Source organism: Aulonocara stuartgranti (assembly GCF_965226115.1).
Source record: "Aulonocara stuartgranti genome assembly, chromosome: 20".
In the NCBI taxonomy this organism is placed as follows: domain Eukaryota; kingdom Metazoa; phylum Chordata; class Actinopteri; order Cichliformes; family Cichlidae; genus Aulonocara; species Aulonocara stuartgranti.
In genome coordinates, this window is record NC_138956.1 from 23,958,932 (window position 1) to 23,985,541 (window position 26,610).

Below are 26,610 nucleotides of genomic sequence, written 5' to 3' on the forward strand. Positions count from 1 at the left end.
CAAGTGGTTACCAAGGGTCACTGACCAGCCTAACTGCTGCCTGAATGGACCATAAGAAATTTATTTCACAGTAGTTGCCAGCAATAGTAAGTACTTGCAACTGGTTGGAAAAATGCGCATTTCCCCCTTCTGACTGGCGATTACCAGATGGTTGCCAACCGATCTCTAGGCTTGTATGTGGTGGAGCGCTCCAGAGGTTTAAAAGGAGATGGCACAAATTTAAGTCAGGTAAAGCTGACAGGTAAAGGGTGGAGTCACGATACCTTATGAGTACATCTTACCTAGTTGCTTTTAATTACTGACGAGCGACATAAAGTATTTAAATTCTCTGTAGAAAATACAAGACCCTAATTAAAAAGACTTCAAAATTTGTGCAAGAACTCTCACCATAAATCAGAAATCCTATGACAGTGAGCTCTAATACCACCTCTACACTGCACACAATACATGACACATAAAATATCATTGATTCCAATCACAGACAAAGATAAAAAAGAAATAAAACAAAACAAAACAACAGCCAACCAACAACAACAACTGTATCCCTAAAAAATCCTCTCATTCTACAAATCTGGAGAGAAGTGTTGGATATATAAAATTCCTTGATCAACACATTCTAATCCATATGGCTTAAACTGTTAAGAAGGCAACTCAGCAGATGATAAGACCGGTTAAGATTAATCTCTGTAAAACGATCCACAGGCATTGCTAAAATATAGTATAAATGTACGATAAATTAAAATCTCTGTTAACGACTTAAATAAACAAGAGTGTCTGCCAAGCACTTCAAAGAGATTTGCTGCTACAGCACAGACGCCACTGACACACGTTTTAAATCTGAAGTGTTCGGTTTGGTAAAGACATTGTTCTTTTGTGTAGCATGAGGCAGTGCATCTTCATCGAGTGTGGTTGGTTGTAACTGCAGAGCTGAGAGGCGCACTGAATTCAGGGCCAAGTTCCAATATTTGCTCCATTTCTCCACTGAAAATACAAAAGTCCTTTTCTTTAAGAGGCTTTTAAAAGCCAAGGTCTCTTCAGCATGACTCCCACAGACAGATGCCTCATAATTCAACAGTGGGTGATCAAAGGAAGTACCGGCAGGAAGGATCGGAGCCGATGGTCCACTCTGCCTCCTTAATGCCACTGAGTGAAACTAGTCATTTTAATGCGGGTGCTATTTGAGGAAGCCTTTATAGAGCAGGTGTGAGTGACTGGTTCCTCTTTCATTCTCCAGACAGAAGAGCAGGTCCCTGAGGTTGACTCTAGTGATGCGCTGTCGCATAAACTGTCTGGAGCCTGTTCCACCTGAGCCTCCAGTCTGAGAGGGACACGACCCTGATCCCTGGAGGGTGAAACAAAGCAAGGACATTCAATTTTTCATCAACTGCTTTTGTGAATCCAGAAAACTTCAAAATAAGCACATTCCTACTTTGGGTTAATCACACCTCACCTCTGCATTGGCACCTCTACCCGGTGAGTCCATTTTCCGCTTTTTCCTTGGGCCGATTGCTGCCAGCGCTGTTAGGTTGGCTTCTCTCTGCCTGATTTGAGCCAGCTCCTGCTGCTGCATCTGAAATACAAGTAGTAACACGTACATTCAACGTACAGGCAAACTCATAACAATGCTTCAAAAAGAAAGCAATCACCCAGGATATTATTTTAGCATATACTTACTTCTTTGGCCTTCTGTTTCAGTCGGAGTTGCTCCGGGTCTTCTTGCCGTGACCGAGACTGAAATAATATCGAGGACATTTTAATATTTCAAAAAGGATATGTAGAATTTATTAAATGACTTGTTTTATTCATTCACTCTCTCAGTTTCCATGTCTGGCATTTGGTGATGGCAGGGAAAATGTATATTAATGACAATGACCCAAGAGCACTCACTTGCCTTCTCTGTATAATTATGCATACAAGATTGTTTCTGTCAGTGATACCGTGTGTCCTTGTTCGAATGCTGTTACCTTGGCAGCTTTCAAGAGGATCTCTCTCTCCTGCTCTTCCTTCCTTTGCTTCTCCATTTGATCCAGCTGCTCAAAGAATTTGAGCTGGGTTCGCACATCGCTCGCCTGCTCATACTGTTCATCTTCCTGGAGTTGGCATGAAAAGCGAGGACAGACAGGAAAATGAAACAAGAGATCTTAAAACACAGTAGTGAGTGGGTCTCCCCTACTCTACAATTGCAATCAATTATCACCTTAAAAGTCAAGTTCTTCTGCTGTGCAACATGCGACACCTTTTCCAGTATGTCTTGCAGGCGCTGCTGTGTGGCATGGGAAATGTAGTTGATCACATCTGTGCCCAACTCACTGACACTGAACTTCTTACCTGTCGCAACAGGAGTGAGTATGGATAAAGCTTTAGACGGTGTCAGCATAGTGAGGAACATGCTGTGCATTTTCTCGACAGTGTACGTCTCTCACCAATGTCCAGAACTATCCGGGTGAGTAAAGAGGTGGAAAGGAAGGTCTCGTCCTTACAGGAACGAGTCACCATGCCAACAAGCTCGGAGTTGGTTGCTAAGATACGGGCACTCTCTTCTGACAAGTTGACTCCTGCCATTGAGGCCACATCGTTGATATCGTCATCGTCCCTGGAGAAGAGACAAAAACAGTTTTCTTACTTTTTGTGTCTTAAGCACATTTATACAGAATAAATACAACATTAAAAAAAACCAACACAACACACACAGAGTACTTGGCACTGTATGATGACAAAGAGAGGTGTTATCCTTAATATGGGTATCACAGGTGTACAGCTCTGGCTGTGGTCCCAATCACCTGTTATTATAACCTTCTATTCATGAGGCAACCAATTGGAAGCACTTGTTTAACACAGTTAATGAACTAAGGAGCTGCACAAAGGATAATAAAGTAAATAATTTCTGTTCTGAATTGTGAAAAGCTACTCTAGTAGAGGCCAAGACTGAAAATATGGTGCTGGAAGTCAGTATGACAGGTAAACTTTAAGATAAAAGTAACAACAGCAATAAACTGCATTAATTTATCTTACGGTTGGCACATAAAAAGTTATGACATCACGTAAGTTTCTATGGATACTTAATTCTCTGTGAACGCATATACAGATACTGGTATTTAACAGTGAGTTGGATTTCTTTTTTTTTTTTTGGTCTCTCGTACCTGAAAGTGCCTCCTCCTTCCTTCAGCTTGTTCTTCTGAGCTGCACCGAAGGAAGGCTGACTGAAAGCTTGTATTCCTTTGGGTGCTGGAGCCAATGTCTGCTTCACTGCTGGTACTAAAAATCATAAACAGGAGCAAAAACAAGTTTTCTGTAGTGAATTTAGACTAATGAAAGGCAGCTGCACCTAAAACTATTAGAGCACGCAGTAGAATTTGAATATACACTTGACTCTTGTATTCTTGGACTTTGTGTCTTGCAATTACAAACAGTAGCCACAAGGTGGTAGCACTTCCATAGACGTGTTAAATGCATTAAAGACAGAAGCTAAACTCAAGCGTAACAGCTGCAATTTAGTGGATTTTAGTGATGCTATTGCATTAGTGGACCATGGGGATGTTTTCATGGATATCCATTTGAAACTGTATGAGGTACTAAAGTAATGAAATACAACACTGAGACTGAACATTGAAACTAACTGTACATTGATCAGTAATAAATATCAGTTAAGCATTAAACAAATATTAATATGACCCACTTGTTTGTAGCTGTTTGATAACCTGTGGCTGGCCCACGATGATGCGACTGTGAGTTTGTCCTCTCAGTGTTACCACGGCAGACTGAGCCAGCGTCACCGGTGGCCTCACAATGGTCCCCTGTTGCTGGGGTACTATCTGTGCACATTCAGAAAAAGACTAAGAATGAGAAACCTAAAAGAAAGCACACAAATGAAAGAAGTAGAGACAGGCATATATTCAGAAGCATCCACTTGTTCATACATGTTCATCAATATATTCCGATACAGGTAATAGCAAAAAAAAACAAAAAAACATTACCAGTCCCGGTTTACTGTGAGGTGTCTGTGTAAGGCTGATAACTGTGGTTTTGGTTGTGGCAGGGCTGGTGGTTGTAGTGATGGTGGTGGAGAGAGGAGGTCGCAGCACCACAGCAGTGAGTGCTGTGGAGGCTGCGGCTGCAGGCTGAGGGCTCAGCTGAGGCAGCAGGCTTTGTTGGATGAAGGCCTCTGAATCTGGGGTCATCTGGCGCAGCGCTGGAAGACTTCTCTACAGTCAGAATGAATGAAGTGTGTATGTATTCAGTTCATAATGTGAATGAGTCAGTTAGTTGTGGTTATTGTGCTGGGGTCTTGGCCAGAGTACTCTTTAAAAAGAGAGGCTTTTACCTGGATAAGTAAAGAATATAATAGAAAGAAATCTAACAGAAGCAGCTCTTAGTGATAAATGATTACATTTCTATCATTTCTACACATCACATAGTACTCTAAAGAAACTGCAGTGCATAGAATTTAGTTTATGATGTAAGTGAAGTTCATTATGTAAGTGGAGTTCAGAAAAGTTTTTTTCTTTTTCATTTCTGTTCTTTGACTTTTCAACAAGAAACTATTGCAGAAGCTATATGAAACAACATGCTTTACAGATTTTTAAATATTATGAAATAGCTTTATTGATTTGATTATGAAAGAGAAATGCAGAGAGAATAAATTTGCCCCATCCTTTCTAGATTTTTAAAGCTACCTGTCTGGCTACTACATCACCATGTCAGCCAGCAGAGCAGATATTTCCTCTAGTTTTTCAGTAGCATTTAAGTCCATGTGTGACAAATTGCTATAGCTTTTGGCCTGGTCCTGATTAAGGCTGCAAATCCTCCGCTCACCTGCACTCTAATCTCTGTCATGGAGTGGGTACATGTGTGCGAATGCACACCTAGCAGTAGAAGTCACCAACCACTGGCTTCTTTTTGATACAGTGAATTTTAGGATTAGCGTTAACTGCTGCCTACAAAACAGGTAAAAGATGGCTTGCAAATTTTACTTTCCAAAATGCTGTTAAAAAATTGGTCAAGGTGAACACCAACACAACCTTCAGATAAAGTTGCATTTGTTTGGCAGGAATGCAAATTAAAGTCCCATGTGACCACAAAGGAGCTTACCTTTATATTGTGGAGCATCTACATTATCAGCTTTCAGCCCAAAATCACATGATAACAATTGACAACACTGAGTAAACTGTTAAGGGGGAAAATATTCTGCTTTGAGGCTAGAAATAAGGTTTCCATGAAATATTAATCAATTTAAGCAAAAATGCTGCAGTGATCCTAAGCATGCCTCAGAACCATTATTGAAAATCTGTGGGCAGATCCTAAACATACCCAATGGACAAGATGTGCAATAATGTGAGAAAATTCTCTAATCAAAGACAAGAGTCTTGATGGCTTTTAAGTTTGTGAGTAATACAGTGCTCAACTGTAAGTCCCAAAGTTACAGAACAATGTAATAACTTTGGTTTTGTCTGCAGGTGTGTCACTAATCTCACCTTGAGAAAAGGTACAAGGTATGGCTGCGGTGATGAGTTGAGCTCCTGGTATAACCTACTGGTAAAATCTTCTGGCTCTATCTTTGCTTCCTGTTACAAGGAAAAAAGAAAAAAAAAACATGATGGATGAGAATACATCATACATAAATAAACTTTGAAGGAATTTCACCAGGAGAAAGATTAAGTGTCAACCCAGAGAAGGTAAGAGGGAGAGAGAAGTACCAGTAGGTTCTTGACGAGCTCCTTAACATTAGCTGTGGTCTCAGACGACTGTTTCCCGCTGGATGCCAGCTTGATCAGTGTCGACAGAAAATTTCTACATTTTTTCACATTCTCCAGCGTCTCCTGCAAGCACACACAAATATTTTCTCTCAAATATTTACATAATACATGAAAAAAAACCATTAAATAGGGTGTAGGGAAAAAGGTATTTTTTTGCTGTTCATCAATCATGGTTAGCAATTCTCTCTTACAGCTGTGACAGGTGTTGGAGTGACAGGGGTTGCAGTAGCTCCAACGGGCCCCACCCTCTGTGCTACTGCTGTGGAGGCGGATCCGGGCTGCACTGTGGTGGCGGTTCCTAGCGGCTGTCCTGCGGTGGTAGCAACTCCTCCCAGCATGATGGTGTTCTGTATGTGTCAGTGAATATGCACTTGAAATTAGACCCAAGAAAAATGATGAGGTCAGAAACAGCTTTAACACGAGCAGGCCTGTTGAACAGTGCATTTCCTTTTTTTCACATAACACTGGTGTTCTATGAATTTTACTTTTTATATACACAAATGCTTTAGAGCTTACTTTAAAAGCATGATCTGGAAAAAAAAACTAACAAGGTTTAGCAAAAATATATTTAAGGAATTTCCATGGCAATAAGGACATAAAAGATGAATAGAAGCAGCAATGTTTTTAAAAGTGAGCAAACAAGCCAGCCAGAGAGGAACTGAAAACAACTGTGTTGACCTTGTTGCAAAATCCCATCCTTTCACGCCACAGTTAGACCGTTTGGCAGAAAAATTGACCATATAATCTATGAAACAGATTCTGTGCTTGTTTTTTTAAAAACCATCTCACAGTAGGAAATCAGTCCTAACGAGTTCATGGAGGATACATTCAGCTTTTACTTGAGCAACAGTAATAAGAGTCTTACTTTAATATTCTCATATACCAAGAACCTTCTGCACAGCTGTTCTCAGCAGGTGTACAGTAACAGGCACACATTCCCTGACAAATAGAAAAATTATGAAGTGTAATTCATTTCAAATAACAACAACACTCTGCAGACACTTCAGACACACCGCTGACAATTCTAACTGAAGCAAATGTCATGTAAGTAGCAGCATGAGTTAGACTAATTTGGGTCAACTGTGTGAGATTAATGGAAACAGGATGTGACCGAGATCATAGTGAGGACCACTTGTCCAGATGTGGAAGATGAGAGAGTAGTGGTTTTAATCCAGGTCACAAGGGGGTATGAGAAACAATGATAATAAGATTTGTTTGTTTTTTCCTAAAAAAAAAAAAAAAAAAAACCCTTTAAATTATTCTTAATGTTAAAGATGATTGAAAAGATGCCTGGGTATGGCTATATGTAGGAAATGTTAAAAACAAATTGGGAATGATTCAAAAACTACACAGGAGTTTACGACCAAAATTACATGAAACCATTCAAGGTTCAGAGAATTTGGAAAAATCTCTGCACACAAGGAATGAGGCCAAAATCCAGCACTGAATAGATGTTATGTTTGGGCTGTTAGGCAGACCTACATTAAAAACAGAGATGATTCTGTAGTGAAAAATCACATGAGCATGAGATTGGAAAAGCTTTAAAAACTACAGTTCATAAGTGCATCTACAGGGGCAATTTAAGACAACTTTTTAAGATACTTTTTCCCTTGGTTTTAGTCTATTGTAGGGTCTCAGATCTATAAATTTTTCTAAAAAAAAAAACTTTTTGAAATTTGATCATTTGATTTACAGGTGATTCTATTCCTATTTTAATAATGTTTTACACAGCTTCGCTCTGGACAAGAGTATGCAATGCCTGGGTTCAAACCAGGCCAGGATGTTTGACTTAACCCATTAGGGATAGTGTGAAAAAACAGAGCTTCCCCAGGTAATCCGCAAAAGCATAGGGGGAAAATGCAAACTGAGCCTATGGGTTACACTTGGTGTTATGGAAATGAATCATTTGATTTAAATATAGTGAGAGTTTACCTGCAGAACAGGAGGCCTCTGTAGTGCAGTGGTAGCTGTCACAGTGGTCTGAACTGTGGAACACTGTTTAATAATAGTGGTGGGAGTAACAGGACGAGCCAGCAGTGGTGCACCTGGTGCCTGCAGGACATATAAAAGAAGATGTTACGCTTTTGGCAGACAGTGGAGCAGCAGGGGTTTTTCGGACACATGCTATATTGCTTAATAAAAAATAAATTAATAAATAACAAAAATCAGAAAATATTCAAAAAGTTACATATTAGTAGTAGTAGTATATAGTATATGTTTTTAAGTTGGATGCAACAGTTACTCTGTGGAACGAAAATTAAATCAGAAATACTTGTTTTGTAAATGTTTACCAAGCAGAGGCACAGTATTTATGTTGAAGCAGTAACCAAAACTCAATTATAAACAGAAAGTAAAATAGTGATTAAGTTTATCCTTACTTTGAAGTTACAAGAGAGGTGTAATGTGAAAGAAGTTCAGCACAGCTTTCTTTGCATTACCTGGCATGTCAAAAACTAAAACCCCTGCTAGAAGTGAATGGGTATCACTTCAGTGGTTATCTACTTCCAGTGTTAACGCAGGCTTTCTGCCTCAGGCTCTGTGGACGCTAACAAAAAAAAGGGGGCATTTTACGCATCACGAGTGCCGCCTACTTCGATCAGATGACGATAAAACGGTGATAAAAATCTATAAAGAGCATAAAAATTTAACATGCAATATAAAAGAAAGGAAAATGCAACCCCGTTACAAGTAAGATAGGAAATTAATACAGCAGAAAATTATTAATCTCGGGATTTAGCGCACTGAGGTGTAAAATAAACATTTCTATTTGAGTTAATCATTTTAATGCCGAGTGCACTCTCAGTCCTGCTTAGTTCTAAAATGACGGCTGCATGTTAGAGCTCTGAAACTTTCAACTGGACACATTTAAACATTAAATGGTACTGTCCCAAAGCCTGATAAGGGGACTGAAAATCACTTTAGTGAAAATTCAGTGAAAATGTGACAATTTACAGGTGACTTTAAATTAAAAACCCTGAGCACGACCTGCTTCCAACCAGGTTATGCATTTAGCATAAGTTATCACTGTGAAAACCAGATAAAAAGGAACATATTTATGTATATGTAGCTTTAAAAATGATATGTTAATGTTACTGGTATAGACAGCATTGAATATGTCTATGAGTCACTGTAGATGGGATGTGGATGACCAGAGAAGAAAAAAAAAATCAATAAAAGACAACTAATTTGAATTAATATAACTGATGTTGGGAATATAAACAAGTTTACTGGTTTTGCCAGACTGAACTTTATTTCAGTAAAAAGTCACTTGTACTCTTTTACTGTTAAAGACTAATAAATCAAATGTGAATTGGGAGGAATTACCTTTTTTGGGTTCTGAGAAAAAGTCTGAGAACCAACTGTTACAGAAGGTTTACAGAACTGTACAGGTATCTGAGTCATATTTTCTGCGTTTGACTGTATCTAGCAGATCTGTACCTGTAGGGATGTGATCTGGACAGGTGGAGTGCTTGTGGGAGCTGGAGGTCGTGGAGTCATGGCGCTTTGTGACTGCGACTGAGCTTGCATTTGAGCCAAAGCCTGCTGGGGAATCATCAGCAGTTGCCCACTCTCACTGCGAACCAAGACCATTCCTGTACGTGCCAAATATCCAAGGAGTTAAAATATTAAAAGGTCATTATCTTCCTGTCCCAATGAGTCACCAAAAAAAAAAGGATGTATGCACGCATGTATGCATCAATAGTGAGCCCTATTTAGTCCTAAGCCACTCAGCAACTTGTCAAACCAAAATGAGCCACAAGCATGTTAGCAGAGTCTGACTGATATATGTGACAATATTAAAACATTTATTTTGTTAGGAGTATAATGCAGGAGAGAGAGACTTGGGGCAATAAAGGAATAGTTTATACAGAAGAACAGCCCCATTTCAGTCTTTACAAAACTCTGTCTGCAAAAGAGCAGAGCAATCAGTGATGCAGGGATGAGCAGCGTCTTCAAAGTAAATAGAACTAATAGTAAAGTTAATAAACAATTACCCCACCATTTTCCTGTCTCAACATAACTCTTAAATGCTTAAATACGTATGCCAGTATACCCATATTTATTATTATTGGAATTTTATATTTATAAAAAATTGATATTACCAGAAAAAAAACATTATCAGTCAGGGTCTATATGGCAGCATAAAAAAAAAAAAAAAGTTCAAGTCACAATCCACCATGCAAAAAGCTAAAAACATTCTTGTTTCTGCTCAAAATAACATGTCTTCTTGCCACCAATTTATTTTTATTGTATGGCAGTGTAATACTATGCACCACACCCTTATGTCAACAGTGTCTGTTAAAGAGGTGACAACATGACTCTACTACATAATAATAACACAGACATTCTAAGACTGGCCAAATAAATGGCCAGAGCTGTTTCATCAAGGCTACAAAGTGGGAATACCTTGGAATCAGAATCAGAAGACTTTATTTATCCCCAAGGGGCAATTAAATCTGCCATGGAAGAAATCTGCCATTAATACAGTGGCCTACAACAAAGAACTATATCCTACAGGGAGGCCACAAAGGGGATTTTCCATTCTAAATTGCAAATAGATGCATTTGTCAAAAATGATGTTGTTTGTTTTAGTATTTGTATTTGATTTAATATCTGTATTTGATCTGGATTCATTTTCTAATATAATAATTCTTTATTTTATGCTATACTGAGCATAAAATAGAATCACTGCACTTTTACAAAACCCTGAAATAACAGTTCACAACTGAGACAAAAATGCTAACCTGAAGACTTTGCATACTCAACACATGCATCCCAGAAAGTTGATTCAGTTCATTTGAACGTGGCATTATCAGTCGGAGAAATGTTTCATTATGCATTCAAGTGACTTTATCAGTCAGTCACTTGGATAAGTGATGAAATATTTCTCCCACTGAAAACAGTGCATCCAGATAGAGGGAATCAACTTTCTGGGACTTCCTTACATGCATTATTGCGCATGCATCAATACATTTTAACACATGCATCCAAACACACATAATGCTTGAGAGATATCCTGTATATTTTATCCAGCTGGTGCTATTATAATAGGATGTAATCGTCTCAGACAAGACAAACTAAAAAGAATCAATAGACTGGAATGGACAGCTACATTGATAAACTATATGAAGAATGTGTTGGCTGAGTTCCACTGAGTCCTGCTTTTAATCTGCTACAGAACCCTGGCCACCTCTAAAGTTGCTACTAAGCTACTACAATGTGTTTCAAATCATCTATTGCCTGCAAAGGCATCTCGGGAAACCGTTAAAGTTAATAATAATAATAATAATAATAATAATAATAATAATAATAATATTAATCTTCCACATGCTCTCAGACTTTACAACTCAATTACCTGGAGGCAGCTGAATGTTTTGGATATTTGGGGCGTTTTGTTGAGGCTGAGCGAGTCGAGGAGCTAACACCTGTGGAACAATAGTTCGTATTCCACCGGGAGTTGCAGCAACTGTTGAAGGTACTGAAGTCCTCAAGCCCTGCAAAACAGTCGGACTCCTCACTGTCGTCCCTGTAGCAACAACTGAAGCCACGACGTGGGCACCAGTAGGCAAGATAACTTTTGGGCAGTCAGTTTTGCTAGCAGGAGAGCCAGTTGTGCTGGTAACACTGACAGACGGTGACGTTAAAACTGTGGTTGGACTGCCTGTACTTGGTGAAGGGTTCATGAAGGTTTGCATAGGTGGCCTCACCAGCGTGATTGTGGGAACAGTTTTCACAGAAGGCTGGGACGAGATAACAGACGAAGTCACAACATTTTGCGCGTTCAAAGTAGCTCGGATAATAGTACTAGGTGTTCCAGGCAGACCTGCTGCGCTTGGTTTGCTCACAGGTCCGTTGTTGAGGAGTGTGACAGCACCGGGCTGCGAGTTGTTGCTGTCAGCGGGTCCGCCTGCGGTTATTTGACAGTTCATCACCACGGCACCTCCATTCAGAGTTTGCGCATCGGTCGCTCCAGGTCTGCCAGCGCCAGCTGTTGCATCTAGTGTAACCATAACAACTCCACTGGCTGCGTCCGACTTGGACTGACTCTGAGTGGCTGTCACACTCGGTCCTGCCGTCGATGTGATCCCTGCTGCCCCATCCATGCTTGAACCCAGGGACCCCGTACTGTTACTGACACCTCCTTGCGCTCCTGTCCCTGCAGCAGCGGAAACACATGAAAACAAGGGGAGTGTCGAGCAACTCTCCGATTCGCTTTAGTTTCGGGACACAGACAAGTGAAGCCAAATAAGCTATAACCAGCTGAGTAACGTGACCAAAATTAGCTAATGTTAGCTAACCGGAGTGCGCAGCTATCTTACCTGCTTTAGCAAGCTCTTGTTGTGAAAGTCCCATTTTGCTATCCTGAACATTTAAACTACTACCTAGAGCTGAGTTTCCGCCATGATTTTCTGCAGACGGGGCCCTAGCGGTTGTGTTATCGCGCCTTGTTTCTGTTAGTTCAGACTCCAGGGATCCATCTAGGTCACTAACTACTTTTTCGTCCACCTCTGTGCTCAAGAAAACATCACCCAGCAAATCGGAGCCCGCCGCCATCTTTTCCCAGCTACGCTCGTTCGTGAGACGCATGCGCCGATTGGATGCATCCTCCGTGACGCGACCTTAACTCGCCTCATGATTGGCTGTTGGATAAAAATAAAACCTGGAACAAATGGTTGCGAGCTGCAGTGCAAAGTGCCACCGCAGTCGGACTATTTCGTTGGAAATAAGCGACATCGCTCACAGAGCTGTGCCTTGTGGAGCATTAGCACATCGAAGAAACTGTCAGATAGTTCTCATGCACTATCACATGATTTCAAAGATGCTTGCATTACACTATTTTACTCTCTGAACAATCCAAAATGGCTGCGTTGATGCTATTTTTCCAGGACACCCGCAGTAACCGCCTAGTGCTCACAGACAGTGATGTGAAACTACCTGGATAGTAAACTTTTGAGAGTGCAGATCAGCACTTAGGCAGCCAGTTTGCACGGTTGTTTATGCATCACAGGACTCAGCCTTTTAACGCCGTGACTGTGACTTTTGTTGCAACTTATAAAAATTATCTAAAAAATGTTTTTATGAAAAAAATATGTACCATAAGCACAATCATAATTATTGATCGAATTCGTAACAAATCATAGATTACGAAAAAATTCAAACGAATGGGTCACAAGTGAGTTAAATCAAGCCGTGGTGATTGGCATTCATTTTATTGCCATCAATGATTGCCAGGTGCTTCAATCAGGTCAGCTGTGTACGCCTATAAATTGTTTCCGGTTTTACTAGGACTCGAAATGTGCCATGTGATGAGTCTTTATAGAAGTTTATAGCAACGGCCCCGGATATTCTCGAGCCATGGCTTCGAAGCCATACATTGGCTGTAAAGTATCACTCCTCTCAAAAGCCCAAAATCGTTATGAAGGGATTTTGTATACTATTGATGCAGCGAACAGCACAGTAGTTCTGGCAGAAGGTGAGTTATTTAGCTATCATCCATCCATCCATCCATCTTCATCCGCTTTGTCCGGGGCCGGGTCGCGGGGGCAGCAGCCTAAGCAAAGAGGCCCAGACCTCCCTCTCCCCAGCCACCTCCTCCAGCTTGTCCGGGGGAATACCAAGGCGTTCCCAGGCCAGCCGAGAGATATAATCTCTCCAGCGTGTCCTGGGTCTGCCCCGGGGCCTCCTCCCGGTGGGACATGACTGGAACACCTCACCCAGGAGGCGCCCAGGGGGCATCCTTGTCAGATGCCCGAACCACCTCAGCTTAGCTATCAGTGTTCTTGAAAATCTGTCAGCGTTTCAAAAACTTGCTTTTTAAATTTTTTCTCCATTTCTAGTTATTGTCATTTAATCTTAGCTGCTGGCAAAGTTTCTGGGCTGCCTTTCCTCATAACAGCCATCCCTCAAGAGTCTCTCCATCTAAAGCAATGCATTATCAGGGACTTTAACATCTAGTCCTTTTAACTGAATTGGAAAGAAACTGGGCAAGTGAAATATGGGTGGAACTTTCCTAACTTTATCCATTGTTTTTCTTTTCACTAGTCAAGTGTTTTGGAACTGAGGGACGGCCAACAGATAGGCCAACGTCACCCAAAGATGATGTCTATGAGTACATTACTTTCCGGGGAAGTGATATTAAGGATATTACACTGGGTGACCCTCCAAGGTATCACCATGGCCTGCCTCAGGATCCTGCAATAATACAGGTGTACAAAAACTGCTTGGTTACACCCTCCTTCTTCTAAAAACAGACTAAGTATGTATATGTGTGTTTAAACATTAACATATTTGGTTCATCCAGACCTCCAGTTCAGGCGCTTCAAGCATCCAATCTACCGTTGGATCACTCAGCCCTTTAAGGATGCCTGCCTACAACCAGGTTGCTGCTAGCTCTCTGCTTAATCAGCAGTATGTTGCAGCTCTCGGCCTTGGTAAATCAATGACAGCAAGTTTCTAACAAGTTAATTGACTAAAAAAATTAAATTTAAATGGGTTCTTTCTATACTACACACTTCATATCCTTTACCCAGGGCCTTTACTTCAAGGCTTACTTGCTCAAAGAGGTCCCATGGTGGAAAAGGCTGTTCAAACTGTCAGTGTAAAGACATTTAGGCAGAGAAGAGGTGCGAGTGGATCCCAGCAGCAGGAGCAACAAGAAGAACAAGGACAGCAGCAGCAGCAACGGAATAGGAGGCAGCCCAAGGGGACGAGAGGAACAAATATTCAAACCACAAGGGTCACTGAAGCCACCAGTGAGTAAACAATGTTGCAGCAATGAGAAGGAAATGCTGTTAAAGTACTGTGATGTTTCCCAAGTGAAACAGGTTGATTAACTGTGGAGGAGTATGTATGTTTTGGGGAAAATAATGGGGTATTTTTCTAGGCAGCTACATGCACTTAAAACTAAGTGTAGCTGTTGTGGGTGTCTTTGCAGTGCAATCAGACCCAAGTGGATCCACTTCTCAAGACAGTCAGCAGCAAAATGCTGAAACCAGGCCACCTGCTAGAAAAAGACAAGGTATTAAACATGAACGTTTCCAGTAGACTTGAAAATCAGAAAGGACATCCTTGTATACAAAACAAACTTGAGGTGCACTTAATAAAAAATAAATAATAATCTTAGGACCTCGACGGCGCAGGAACCGCAGAAGAGGCCAGCTGATGGTGGCTAATGCTCCATCTCCCACCCTTAAATTTGACACAGACTTTGATTTTGATTCCTCAAACGCACAATTCATTAAGGAGGCGCTTGAGGAGAAGTTCCAGGAGAGGCTGACTCTAAAAGGTTGGTTATCAGCTGGAGTTGCCAACAATGCACCACTTTTTTTTTTTCTTCTTCTTTTTTTTTTTTTTTTTTTTTTTTTTAAATCACCTGCTTTGTCAGTTAATTCTCTTTGAAGGAATGCTGTCAATTTAAAGGTATGCATTATTAATGTTGTGGCATCTTCATGGAAGTTGTGCTCTCATGTAACTCTGTTTGAATGAGTTAAAGGTGTGGTGACAAAAATGAATGTTTGAATAGAAGTAAATTTGCATTCAGGTAAAATAAGCCTTCTAATGCCATGTTTCTCTCTGGCCTATAGATAGATAGATAGATAGATAGAATTTCTTTAGTGGTTGTTTGTGTGGGGTTTTTTTTTTTTTTTTTTTTTTAAATAAATGCAATAGCTGAAAACCAGGGAATTGGTCTGTCCTTCCACTGTCAGTACTTTTTTTTTCTGTTTTCAGATGGGAATTCTGAGGGAAGGGAAACGGAGGGGTTGCAGCTGAGTTCAGGGGAGGATCGTTTTGGTCCAAAGTGCTACTATGACAAAGCAAAGTCTTTCTTTGACAACATCTCATCTGATAATGGGCTCAGGTAATCAACTGACTCTCTTTGTCTTATATAAAAGTTGGTCTTTGTACAGATATGTGCTCATGGCTATTTATGTACATCAATGGTTTCAGACTGACGTGGGCAGAGGAGCGAAAGCGCAATCTGGAGACTTTTGGTGTCCCTGGACGTTTCCTGAGGGGCCAAGGATTCAGAGGTGGATATACCAGAAGAGGACGAGGTGCTGCTCGAGTCTAACTCAAAGAAATGCAACTGGGCGGCTGTACAGATCAGTTTCATACAAAGGCAGTAAAGCCACCTTGACTGATTTCATACCCTATTTCTGGAAGGTACTGGATCCCCTGTAAGAATCTTGCCCCCCTTTTCTTGACAGACCTTTTGATATTTAGTACAGTGAAGAAATCACAAGGGCAATAATGAAGGCTGTATTGCATTTGGAAGAGGTGCTATGCTGTGCATGTTTGTTTACAGTCTGTTTACTGGGATACGTGATGGAACTAAGCCATCATTATTACAGCTGTGCTGTAACCAGTCAAAACGTCTGTCATTAAAAAGTTTAACATTATTTCTTTGACATTTGACCTTGTTTTTATGTGGGTAAAATTTACTCCAACTTTTTTCTTTTTTTTTTTTTCTTTTTTTTTTTTTTGTTTAAAAGGGGGAAACCATGAATGCTTCAGTTTCTACTTTTGTTTGCTACTTGCACATTTGTAAATTCTTGCTTTTGCCTTTTGGGAGTATTAATCAGATTTGTCCATTCAATGTTGTATAGTATTAATATAATGAACAAAAGGAGCTTTCAGACTTAAGACTTAATTTGGTATAATCAAGGGAATGAGTTGAATGTAAATAAAATGGATGTGCTGATACACCTGTTATGAGACTAAAAGACATTTTGTTGCACAAGTAAGCATTTAAAAATTCTTAGTTGTACAATCCTAATTATAAATAATCTGGGATAGTATCTGTGTTCTATGGCTGTTTCTTTGTCCTTTTAAGAAGGATCACTCCTTTAAATAACGTTTGCAATATATTCAAGATTCGATTATATAAACTGGCAATAAAAATTTAAAAAGCGTAAATGTCACACTGAATTATAAGATTACACGTTCCCTGATTCAGCACGTGAGGGGCAAGTGCTGTTGTTAAAAAGTAAACACTCCACAGTGAACGGTGGGATTCTCACATTTCCTGAAATGCTGAAAGCAACTTTGGCTACAGCTGATCCTTAAAGGTTTTGCGCACTGAGCAGCGTGTGCTCCAAGCAGACTGCTTTCTTGAATCAAACGATACCCCGTCTACAGTGAGGGGAAAGTGGTAGGCTACTCACTGCCTGGACTATACCAAAATCTGAGGGAGAGGGATTTGTCCCTTACCATCATATCCCTTTATATGCATGTAATTATTTGCACGCAGATAATAAATAATAGCTTAAGGGAAATCCTGTTTAATGCCATTCAGATAAGTCAAGTGTTTTCTAATTTTCCATCTTTCGCGACATGGCTCTGGTTTGGTCAGTACCCCTATTCCTGGTAATGGAGAAACTATGTAACCAAATAGAAGGCTGCGCTCGAGATAATAAATATTAGAATAAAAGCGGCTCTTTTATTTCCCATATGACAAAATGTCGGTGGCGTTTTCATCGGCGCGCCCCAGAAGTAAAGGGGAGGTGACACAGCAAACCATTCAAAAGGTAAAAAAAATCCTAAAACGTCGCGACATTTCTATTTAGATATTCTAGCATGGGAGTATGTGATCCCCCTCCAGTGCAGAGAAAGTAGCCAGTGGTGAATATCAAAGAAATGGCAACTGGTATTGGAACGTTACAGTCAATTGAAGGTGCGAACCAAACAAAGCCATCGCGGTGATGTAGACGAGCGCTCGGCTTAACGCCGGCTGGATCTCTGCTTTCTTGGTGATGCTGTCTGTCATCCTCGCAGATATTTTGAGACGAATGGGAATATTTTTGTGTGAGAAATTGGAAATCAGTTTTATTTCCTCGCAAGATGGTTAACAAGAATTCTCAAAGCAGCAGCTCTGCCCTGGTGTTTAATTAAGTAGGCTATAGATTGAAATTGAAGGCAGGTGTTACAGTATATGTCCTAGGGCACCGCTTTTATCCTTGATTGAACCGTTTAGCGCGAAAGTAAAACGTAAACCCTATCCTTGAAAGCCAGACTTTCAACCGGCGTCCTAAATAAAGACAGTGAAAAATGAGTTCTTCTTTTGGCTCTGTTATATAAAAAGAAAATGAAAAAGATGACCCAGAAAAAAACACTCAAGGGCTGGATAAAGTTCTGAGAATCAAGCACAGCACTGTTTTAATAGAGTATTTGTTAGTTAATAATTTACTATACACTTATAGGACTTCAGATACAGTGGAATGAAGTTGTTTTATTATTTTCCAAAGATGCTGGATGAAAATCATCATTTAATACAGTGCATAATGGATTACCAAAGCAAAGGCAAGACGGCTGAATGCACACAGTAAGTGTTTTTTTCTTTCCTCCCTGACCAATACCTGCTAAATATCAAAGCATAGCACAATTAAGACTGGTTTTCTTCTTCTTCCTCCTCCAGGTATCAGCAGATCCTGCACAGAAATCTTGTTTACTTGGCCACAATAGCTGATTCAAATCAGAACATGCAGTCATTACTACCTGCGGTAAGTGTGATTTGTGACTCCAGTAATGGCAACTATGAAATATAAGTATACACTGTGTCCACTGAGAAAATAGAACATTAATCGAAAACAGAAAATAGATGCATATAAATACAGTGTGAAAAAAATGAACTGCATATCATTTATGACTGCCACTACTTAAATATTACGTCTCTACACCTTTAGCCTCCGACTTCCAGTATGTCTTTGGGTCCTGGAGGGATGGGCCAGAGTGGGGGACATGCTCAAAGTAACCTCAATGACAACATGGGACCAGCACTGCCCCCGACATCAATGATGCAGAGCCAAATGAGTAATGGTGAGAGTTAATTGCATACCTGTGTTTTACAGATAAGCCCTGAATCACTTATTTCAGCCCAAAGATGCCTCCCGATTTTGTTGTCTGTCCAGTGTCTTGCTTGCTCGTCTGATTCTGACTTAGTTGCATGTTTGTCTGCTGACACAGTACCATGTCTTGTCTGCCACAGTGCCCGCACTTCTATATTGCTTCATTGCCTTTAAGTATCTGTGGTTTTAAGTTCAGCCAATGAGTCAGATTGTTTCACAGTTATGTTACTATATTCCCTCTTCTTGTGAAAAAAATATACACACATCCTTAACGTGCGTTACTCTACCTTTGTTCAACCATGCACGTCTCCTGTGAAGATGAACTGAATGTGGGGCCGTGGTTAACATGACATGGCACCACAGGGGAATGTGTGGTGGCTGCTCTGACTGTGCGTGTGTGTTGTCAGGGCCCAACCATGCCCCCATGCAGCAGCAGTCTGGTCAGGTGCAGTCGGCTATTCCCTCCACCTCCCTCAGCCTGCCAGCAAGCAGCTATGGCAGCTCGGTCCCTGGGTACAGCCACGCTGCGCCCTCCTCCCAGGGCAGCATGATCCAGGGCCCTGGGCCTGGTTATGGCTCTTCCTCCTCTTCTTCCTCCACATCCTCATCCTCTTCTTCCTCCTCCCGCAGCAACCTCAACATGCATTCCAACCAAGGTGAGCCAGGTATCGTAAAGCCCAGTCATCAGGAATTGGTCTCTAAACCATCATGATCTGATAGTCAGGAGTTACCATCTCTCGAGATGCAAGATGCCGTACTTGTTTTTTACTTGTTTATGTGTATTATACAAGATTTGGCATTTAGAGGATGGGAATGATGAAAATAATCTTTTCAAGTTTTCAGGGTGAAATACTGTACATGGTAGCTGTGCCCCTTTTGAGCTTGCATAAAAAACATGCTTGCATGCATATCTTAAACTTTCCTCCTGTGTAACAGACAAATACGAAACACATTCAGTTCATCAGTGAGGTGTCCTGCCTCCCTCCTTCTTCCCTTTGCTTCAGGTTTAACTTCTCCTACTTTTTGAGATGCACCCCTCCTTTCCCTGGATGTCCGTGTGTATTTATCGTACTTCTGTTAATGCGCTGACTTCGCTGGCTTTGTTTACACTTAAAGCAGCATCTTGAAAGCATTTCTTTAAAGATATTTTTTTAAAAGACCCTTGACTGCTGTATGCTATGGATCCCTTTTGGCTTTCCTCTTGTGTCCTGATTGCCTTGGACCTCCTTCTACATTTGTTTGTTTGTGTAACTATACACATTTCTGTCAGGCTCAGATCTGGAAATTCTGCTTATGCTCCAGAAGGCTGTGCATTCTGAAGCATAAGCAGGATTTATCAGCATTATAGATGAAGTTTATCTCTATATATTAATGTACAAGATCTCCCCCTCCCCCCAAATAATCCCACCTCCTCCACAGTCTCCATGATGCACCAGCAGTCTGCCACACCACACTACTCCTCAGCCCAAGCTGGGGGGCAACATTATCAGGGACAGCAGGCTATGGGCATGATGGGTCAGGGCAGTCAAGGAAACAGCATGATGTCTCAGAGGCCCATGGGATCCTACCGCTCTTCTCAGCAAGGTAGGTGGCAAGATTTCTTTATGCTGCTTTGGTATGGCTGTTGTTTCAGTGAGTTTATTTGGACTGATTTGTGTACTTATGTACACTTGTGTGGGTGGTTGTGTGTGAACACCTGAATGTCTGGCGAATAGTTTTCCAGGTCTTCCAAGTGTGACGGTGGTTGCCAGTATCTAAGTTTTGAGATGGATTGAGATGAAAGCCATAGTTGCTGCAAAAGCCCCTGATAAGTAGGTAGTATTGGTAGTATGATGTTCCAAGATTATAAAACGAGAGTGATATTAGACATCTGGAATTGTGTAGGCTCTAGTTGCCTTCCTGTAACTTTAAGAAGTAGCCTGGAGATGTATCACTTGTGTCACTTTAAGTTCCCATCTCTGTAAATCACCTAACTTGCAATGTCAGTGCGTGCCTAATAATAGCTCCACTCTGTCCCTTTGTGTCTTTCAAAGGGTGCAGGCTTTGAAGGCATGTAGTAACTTAGATTTAGAAGAAGCATGTGATACTAATTCCAGTGCAACAGGCCGTACCCTATTGCATTATAGTGTGAAGTGCTTCCAGATAGATGTGTGTTACAGGAATATTGTGTCCATGGTTAAGCTGTGTGGATTTCCCACCAGCCTTTGGTTGTGCAGCAGCTGGAAGGGATATTTTGATTATCTATAGCTAATTGGTCATATCTGGAAGTGCAAAAGACATGTACAGTTGTGGTGAGAAGTTTATATGCACTCATCATGGACATGGATGTCATGGTAATCTGGTGTTTCAAATGATTTGAATGATTTCTCTGAACTGTTCTTGGAATGATTGTACAGCAATCAGTTGTCTTTAGTGCACTTGTTGTTAATTTAATGAAACTGAAACCAAATATTAGTGTGGATGTATGTATATATTGTAACCTGTCTGAACCTGTGTGAATCTGAATTTATTGAATTAAAGATGTATGTTGTACAATCATTCCACCCCAGAAAAATCATCAAAACCCTGAAATTTGCATGGCATCTGCCCATGGTGAGTGAATATAAACTTCTGACCACAACTGTATGTTTTAGATTGCTTTGGTATGAGTGCTTTCTGTGATTCTGCCCATCTTTGTATGGAATTTTTGGCTTTGTTGTAGATTGAAGGGAGATTAGACTATGCTGACTTTTGTTGCAGTTTTCAGAGTACTTGTTATTTTGTAATTTTTTTTATTCTCTAAGATCCAGTTCAGATAAAAAAAACAAAACGGAAGTGGAATCTGGAGTTTCTGCACACCACCACCAAACAAATCCTAATTTTCCAGAATAACAGACCTTCTGTACTTCACACTTTATCTTCAAAAATTGCATATCATGCATTTTTCATTCAACCAAGCAGTGCAATTGTTTCACTTCAATTACTAAATCTAAAATTTGGATAAAAAAATAAATCTTCCTTCATATTATTTTTATTTAATATTATCAATTTAATCTATTGAAAATCATTTTCAGTGACTTGTACAGTACTCTATTTACACATAAGTTATAAAACATCATTACTGTAATATTAATTATTTTTATTTTAAGCTATTTTTAGTTCTCCTGGCCACAGCCATGTCCAACACATGGCCAGTTGGTTTGACCAGTTGTTTAACCAATCATGGTCTTACCTGTCTTGCAGGATCTGCACAGCAGTACATGGGACAAGACGAGTTCTACGGAGAGCAGTATGGACACACTCAGAGCTCCAGCGAGCCCATAAACCAGCAGTATTACCCTGATGGTAATCGTGCACATCCATAAACTTCATACACACAGCTTTCAAACACACAACCCGCATTGTAGGTCATTCCATTTCCCTTTAGCACTGTCCTACAGGCCTGAGCCAGATTTATTGCTGAAGCTCTTCCTCCCAACTTTTCACTGTGGGAGACAAAAGTAATGAAAAAAAAATTGAAAACTCTGACATTGGTCTATTTTCTGCCACTGTGTCTGTGTCCATACTGTCCCCTTTGGTGTGCCGAAATTTCAGATTTCAGAGAGCGATATAGCAGCGTGTCACAGAGAGAGCTCAAACTTCATCTGGGGTGGTTTTTAAAAAAAAAAAAAATGCTTTGTGTAATACGTTGAAGTGAAAAGGCTGGCAAAATGGTGTTCGTGTGAAAATTTGTTGACAGACATTTATTATGAATGTTTCAGCTGCAACCTGCAAATAATAACTTCTCTTTCGTCTGTCACTGGATTTTGCCTTAGCAGAGGAGTTTTTGCATGTGTTGAATCGTGTTCTCTGCAGGTCACGGGGAGTATTCATATCAACAGTCCTCTTATGGGGAACAAGGGTATGATAGATCATTTGATGAATCCTCACAACATTACTATGAAGGAGGTAATAACATTTCTTAATTTAAATTGCATTTCTATATTTTATTGTTTAAATAAATACTTAACTATAGTAATGTGCATCTGATATGTCTACCTCCAGGGAACTCTCAGTACAGTCAACAGCAGGCCCAGTATCAACAGAGCTCTGGCCAGCAGCAAGCCTTCAGCCAACAGCAGTACTCTTCTCAACAAGGCTACAGTGGACAGCCCCAGGGATATGGTGAGAGTGACTCATACAGTCGTTTTTGTGCATCCAGGCAAATTTAAACACGCACATAAAATAACTGAAAACATCCACCTAATTGAACTCCTGTGCTACAGGTCCAGTCCAGGGAGGATCATCTCAATATTCTCAGTATCAGCAGAGTCAAAGCCAACAGTATGGATCCTACCGATCTTCCCAGGGAGGCCCTGGAGCGCAGACGCAGAGGCCGTTCTCCTATGAACAGGTACATGAGATGTTTTAACTTAAAGCAAAATGTATGTATTATTTAGGTATAGACATACTGGCACAAGTCTGTGCACGAAACAAGAGTAATAAAATAACACAGGACCTTGCTAGACCCCCTTTGTCTCAAAGGATTGTAATTGAATTTGACCATGATCTAAAACACTGTTTCCTGTTTCCTTATATAATTACACAGAGCAACAGAAAATCAGATTCATGTAGGACCAGTGAAGTAAAAAAAGATGTTGTAGTGTGTGTCTGTTTTAGTACTAATAGAAACATATACTCTGAAAGCACCATGCAGACAGTTGTGGTCAGACGTTTACATGCATTCATCATCAGCATGAATATGGTGTAACTGTTCATTTCCCACGGTGGAGAGCATGCATCTTTAATGAATAACTTGTTCTTATGTACATGCTTCTTTAATGACTTAAAAACCAAGAATTGGGTGCACATCTTTGAAATAATTTTTGGGTTTTCTGTAATCCACACAGGCTCAAAATGTTATATACAGACTAAAATATATACCTACATCTCCAGTAGTATTTGGTTAAATGTTCTTTAGCAATTTACACCTCAACCAGACACTTCTAGTAGCCATCAACAAGCTTCTGACATAATCCAAGTTCAGTATTTGGCTGCTCTCATTGGCAGAACTGGTGGAGTTAATTTAAATTGGCTGGTTTCCCAGCAGAGAACCTTTTAAGCATAGTCCAAAGATTTTCAGATTTGCAGATTCCAGTTCATTTCATGTTTGAACCTTGGGAATTCCCTGGGTTGTTTCTGAATATCCTAAATAATTTCCTCTCATCTGAGGGTGACATTTTGGTCTTCTTCCAGATCCTGGCAAAGTCGTGACACATCTGAATAATTTATATTTATTTATAATTGTTTGAATTAATGATCCTGAAATCTACAGCTGTTTTGAATTGGTTCTAAGAGACCGTCCCAACTTGATTAAATCTACAATTCTCCTTTTTAGATCTCCACTTTAGAGTTTCCCAGACATTTCCCATTGTTTTAAGTATCGGTCTACATCTTGAAGATGTATGTTAGAGTCATTCCACCAAAAAGAACAGTTCAAAAAATAACTAAAAACCAAATATTGTCTTTAAATTTATGCCCATGATGAGTATATGTAAATGTCCAACCACAACTTTAAGCAGTATATAAATAAATAAATCCAATTAAACATATATTTTTTCTAATTTCAGGGTCAATATGGAAATTATCAGCAATGAGGCAGCACAATGTTTTGCTGGTGGAAGAAAATGTGCGATGGAACATTCAACAGTAATGAACTGGGCTCAGCTATGGATTAGATCAGGCTGCCATCAGATTTATTATCCTCTCATTAATCATCATTCTAGCTAAAATAATTAATCCAGTCAAATGTGATGCTTCCCTCCTCCGTTTTAATTTCAACAGGGTTGTAGCTGGTTGTGGTGCTTGCAAAACCAAGGCAGTTAATGTAACCATTCTATACAAGCTACTAAAAAGGGCGCTGTGGAGTTGTCACATGCACCTCAGCCACATGCACAAATAAACTTGTTCTCTGTCCCCTACCTTTATTGTTTTAAGAGCTTTTGATGTTATTTTATTTTTGGTGCACAGCGCAAGTGAGACTGTGGGAGTACAAAAAAAAAGCTTATTAGCCTTGAAGAGAATATTCTTTGATATTTGATAGAAGACTATAAATCTTGCTCTTATTCCTGGTATAAACACTGTTATATCTCATGGTACATCCTTAAAAAAAGGTGAAAATGTTGGTCGTTAAACCTGACTTGATCATGGGGTTTGTCTGTGTTAGTCAAACTGTGATGTGTTGCTGTGTGGTATAACATTATGTGTTTTCACTCTCTACATATGTCTTGCTGAGGTAATCGACATAATAGATAGTTGACAGACGAAAACTTAACAATGTGTATCATTGTCCATGATAATCTTACATCGTGGTAGTATTTTTGACACTATATTTTGAGTGGCATCGCTCTGCGCCGGCTTATAGCGTCTGTGCAGAGGTAAGGAGTGTTGCGCTCTGATGCCATAAAGTAATGATTTTTACATAAAATTGCATTGCCACTTTGTCTGCACTTTATTTTACAGTGACAGTGTATGTATTGTCTAATATTTTGTATCGTAGCGTGATTCAGGCTGTTTTTAAGAGATGATACTCAAAAAGCCAAAGTAACACAGGAACAGAACAGTAACATGTCCTGCACCTCAACTTCAATAAGTGCAATACACTCAGCTCCGTCAGTCATGTTGAGGTTGGCTCTTACGGTGAACTTTACGTGATTATATGTAGTTTTTTTTGTTTGTTTGTTTGTTTTGTTTTTTTACATACAGCTGTGATAAAGACAGAGATCGTTTGTCTCAAATTATTCAGTGTTATGTTACAGGAAAAGAACAGAATGTGATAGACTATTTAAGAATATTACTTCTTTATTTACGTGACTTAGAGGCAGATATGTGAATATATCAAACATAAATCTTACTACTTTAGCAGTTTTTTTCTTTGTAATTTTTTTATTGCTATTATTTGTATTAGATCAAGGAATTCATGTAAGAAAAATAATACAATTGTTGCAGCAGTATAATTTTTGTACATGTACAAGAATTTACCTTTTTCATATTTATTATCGATCGATCTATCTGCAAGTTATTTCTTTGTTTATTTAGTTAAAAAGAAATCAGACAACTTTTTTTTTTATTTCTGTGGTTGTGAGGGTCCAACTTAGCAGTATTCTGTTATAACATCTTGTTGTAACTCAACTTACCTCAGAGGGGAAGAATAACACAACAACTGTGGTCATTCTGCAGGGGTTATCAAGGATGGGAGATACCTGGCTGTCAAACAGCTGATTAACTATGTACCACTCAACACTGACAATCACAGGCGTCTCTAAATTGGTATCAGTTTCTCATTTTTACTGTGAACCAAACATGTGCGGCAAGTTGTTTTCCAGTTCTACGTAGTGTGTCATCACTCATGGGTGGTATGCCTTGTTAGTGTGCGTGTCGGTGTGTGTGGATGTGCGAGAAGGAGAGTTTGATGTGCATAATCCAAATATGAATGTTATCTACTTATCTATTGTAAGACTGCATCGCCTGATCTTTTCTGCTGTCTTTTGTTACTATTTGCTATACAAAAATAAATTGACATTCACCTTTTGTGTGTCTGGATTTTGTCATCTGAACGTGAGTCAGAGATTCTTTAATATTTCATTGTATGCTCATTGGTCACTTCATTAGGCACACCTGTTCTTCAGATTACTAGGCAATAATTTAGACAACTTAATATGCTCAGGTTTAAGCCAAGCATCAGAATGAGGAAGAAATGTGATTTCTTTACTTTGTAGTTGCTGGTGCCTGGTGGGCCATCTCTAGGGTTTCCAAAGAAGGGTCTCAAAAAGAGAAAATATCCAGTGAAGAGCAATTCAGAGTAAAAATGTCGCCAGAGAAGAATGGCCAAACTGCTTTGAGCTAAGAGGAAGGCAGCTTTTTAAATCTATTCAAAGAAGAAGTAAGGCAATTTTAAAGGCAAAAGGGGGTTTCAACCTGGTACTTGTAAGGTTTACTTAATAAAGTCTCCATCATGTGTAGATTGCAACATGGTTAGGTCACAACCAAACTTC

The 26,610-nt window shown here is 39.9% G+C and overlaps 3 protein-coding genes across 9 annotated transcripts; 2 read left to right on the forward strand and 1 right to left on the reverse strand.

Moving 5' to 3' along the window:
* Positions 1–271: 271 nt before the first annotated feature.
* LOC309697945 (transcription initiation factor TFIID subunit 4-like) lies at positions 272–12,862 on the reverse strand. Its single transcript, XM_082520179.1, has 16 exons — positions 12,074–12,862; positions 11,110–11,910; positions 9,192–9,346; positions 7,686–7,805; positions 5,945–6,100; positions 5,694–5,816; positions 5,472–5,561; positions 3,975–4,202; positions 3,677–3,812; positions 3,141–3,255; positions 2,424–2,593; positions 2,198–2,328; positions 1,965–2,090; positions 1,675–1,731; positions 1,451–1,570; positions 272–1,342 (listed from the first exon to the last, which is right to left on the reverse strand). Exons 1-16 carry the CDS (start codon positions 12,339–12,341, stop codon positions 1,175–1,177), a joined length of 2,964 nt encoding a protein of 987 aa, XP_082376305.1. The 5' UTR covers positions 12,342–12,862; the 3' UTR covers positions 272–1,174.
* Positions 12,863–13,008: 146 nt separating this feature from the next.
* On the forward strand, positions 13,009–16,153 carry lsm14b (LSM family member 14B). Its single transcript, XM_082520182.1, is given in 9 exon segments — positions 13,009–13,227; positions 13,797–13,960; positions 14,056–14,185; positions 14,285–14,506; positions 14,689–14,772; positions 14,878–15,039; positions 15,483–15,612; positions 15,702–15,819; positions 15,822–16,153. Coding segments are annotated over 9 exon segments (1,242 nt in total). The 5' UTR covers positions 13,009–13,109; the 3' UTR covers positions 15,936–16,153.
* Positions 16,154–17,099: 946 nt separating this feature from the next.
* Positions 17,100–26,172, forward strand: LOC309697950 (calcium-responsive transactivator-like). 7 transcript variants are annotated; one of them, XM_082520187.1, is made up of 11 exons: positions 17,100–17,281; positions 17,999–18,075; positions 18,169–18,253; positions 18,437–18,569; positions 19,006–19,263; positions 20,018–20,182; positions 21,821–21,922; positions 22,433–22,525; positions 22,622–22,741; positions 22,843–22,970; positions 24,187–26,172. In XM_082520187.1, the coding sequence occupies exons 1-11, from the start codon at positions 17,213–17,215 to the stop codon at positions 24,211–24,213; spliced, it is 1,257 nt and encodes a 418-aa protein (XP_082376313.1). In that variant the 5' UTR covers positions 17,100–17,212; the 3' UTR covers positions 24,214–26,172. The 7 variants fall into 7 exon arrangements, with proteins under 7 accessions (XP_082376313.1, XP_082376314.1, XP_082376317.1 ...); XM_082520188.1 differs by having other exon boundaries at positions 19,006–19,254; XM_082520189.1 differs by lacking the exon at positions 17,100–17,281 and adding an exon at positions 17,322–17,427.
* Positions 26,173–26,610: the final 438 nt, after the last annotated feature.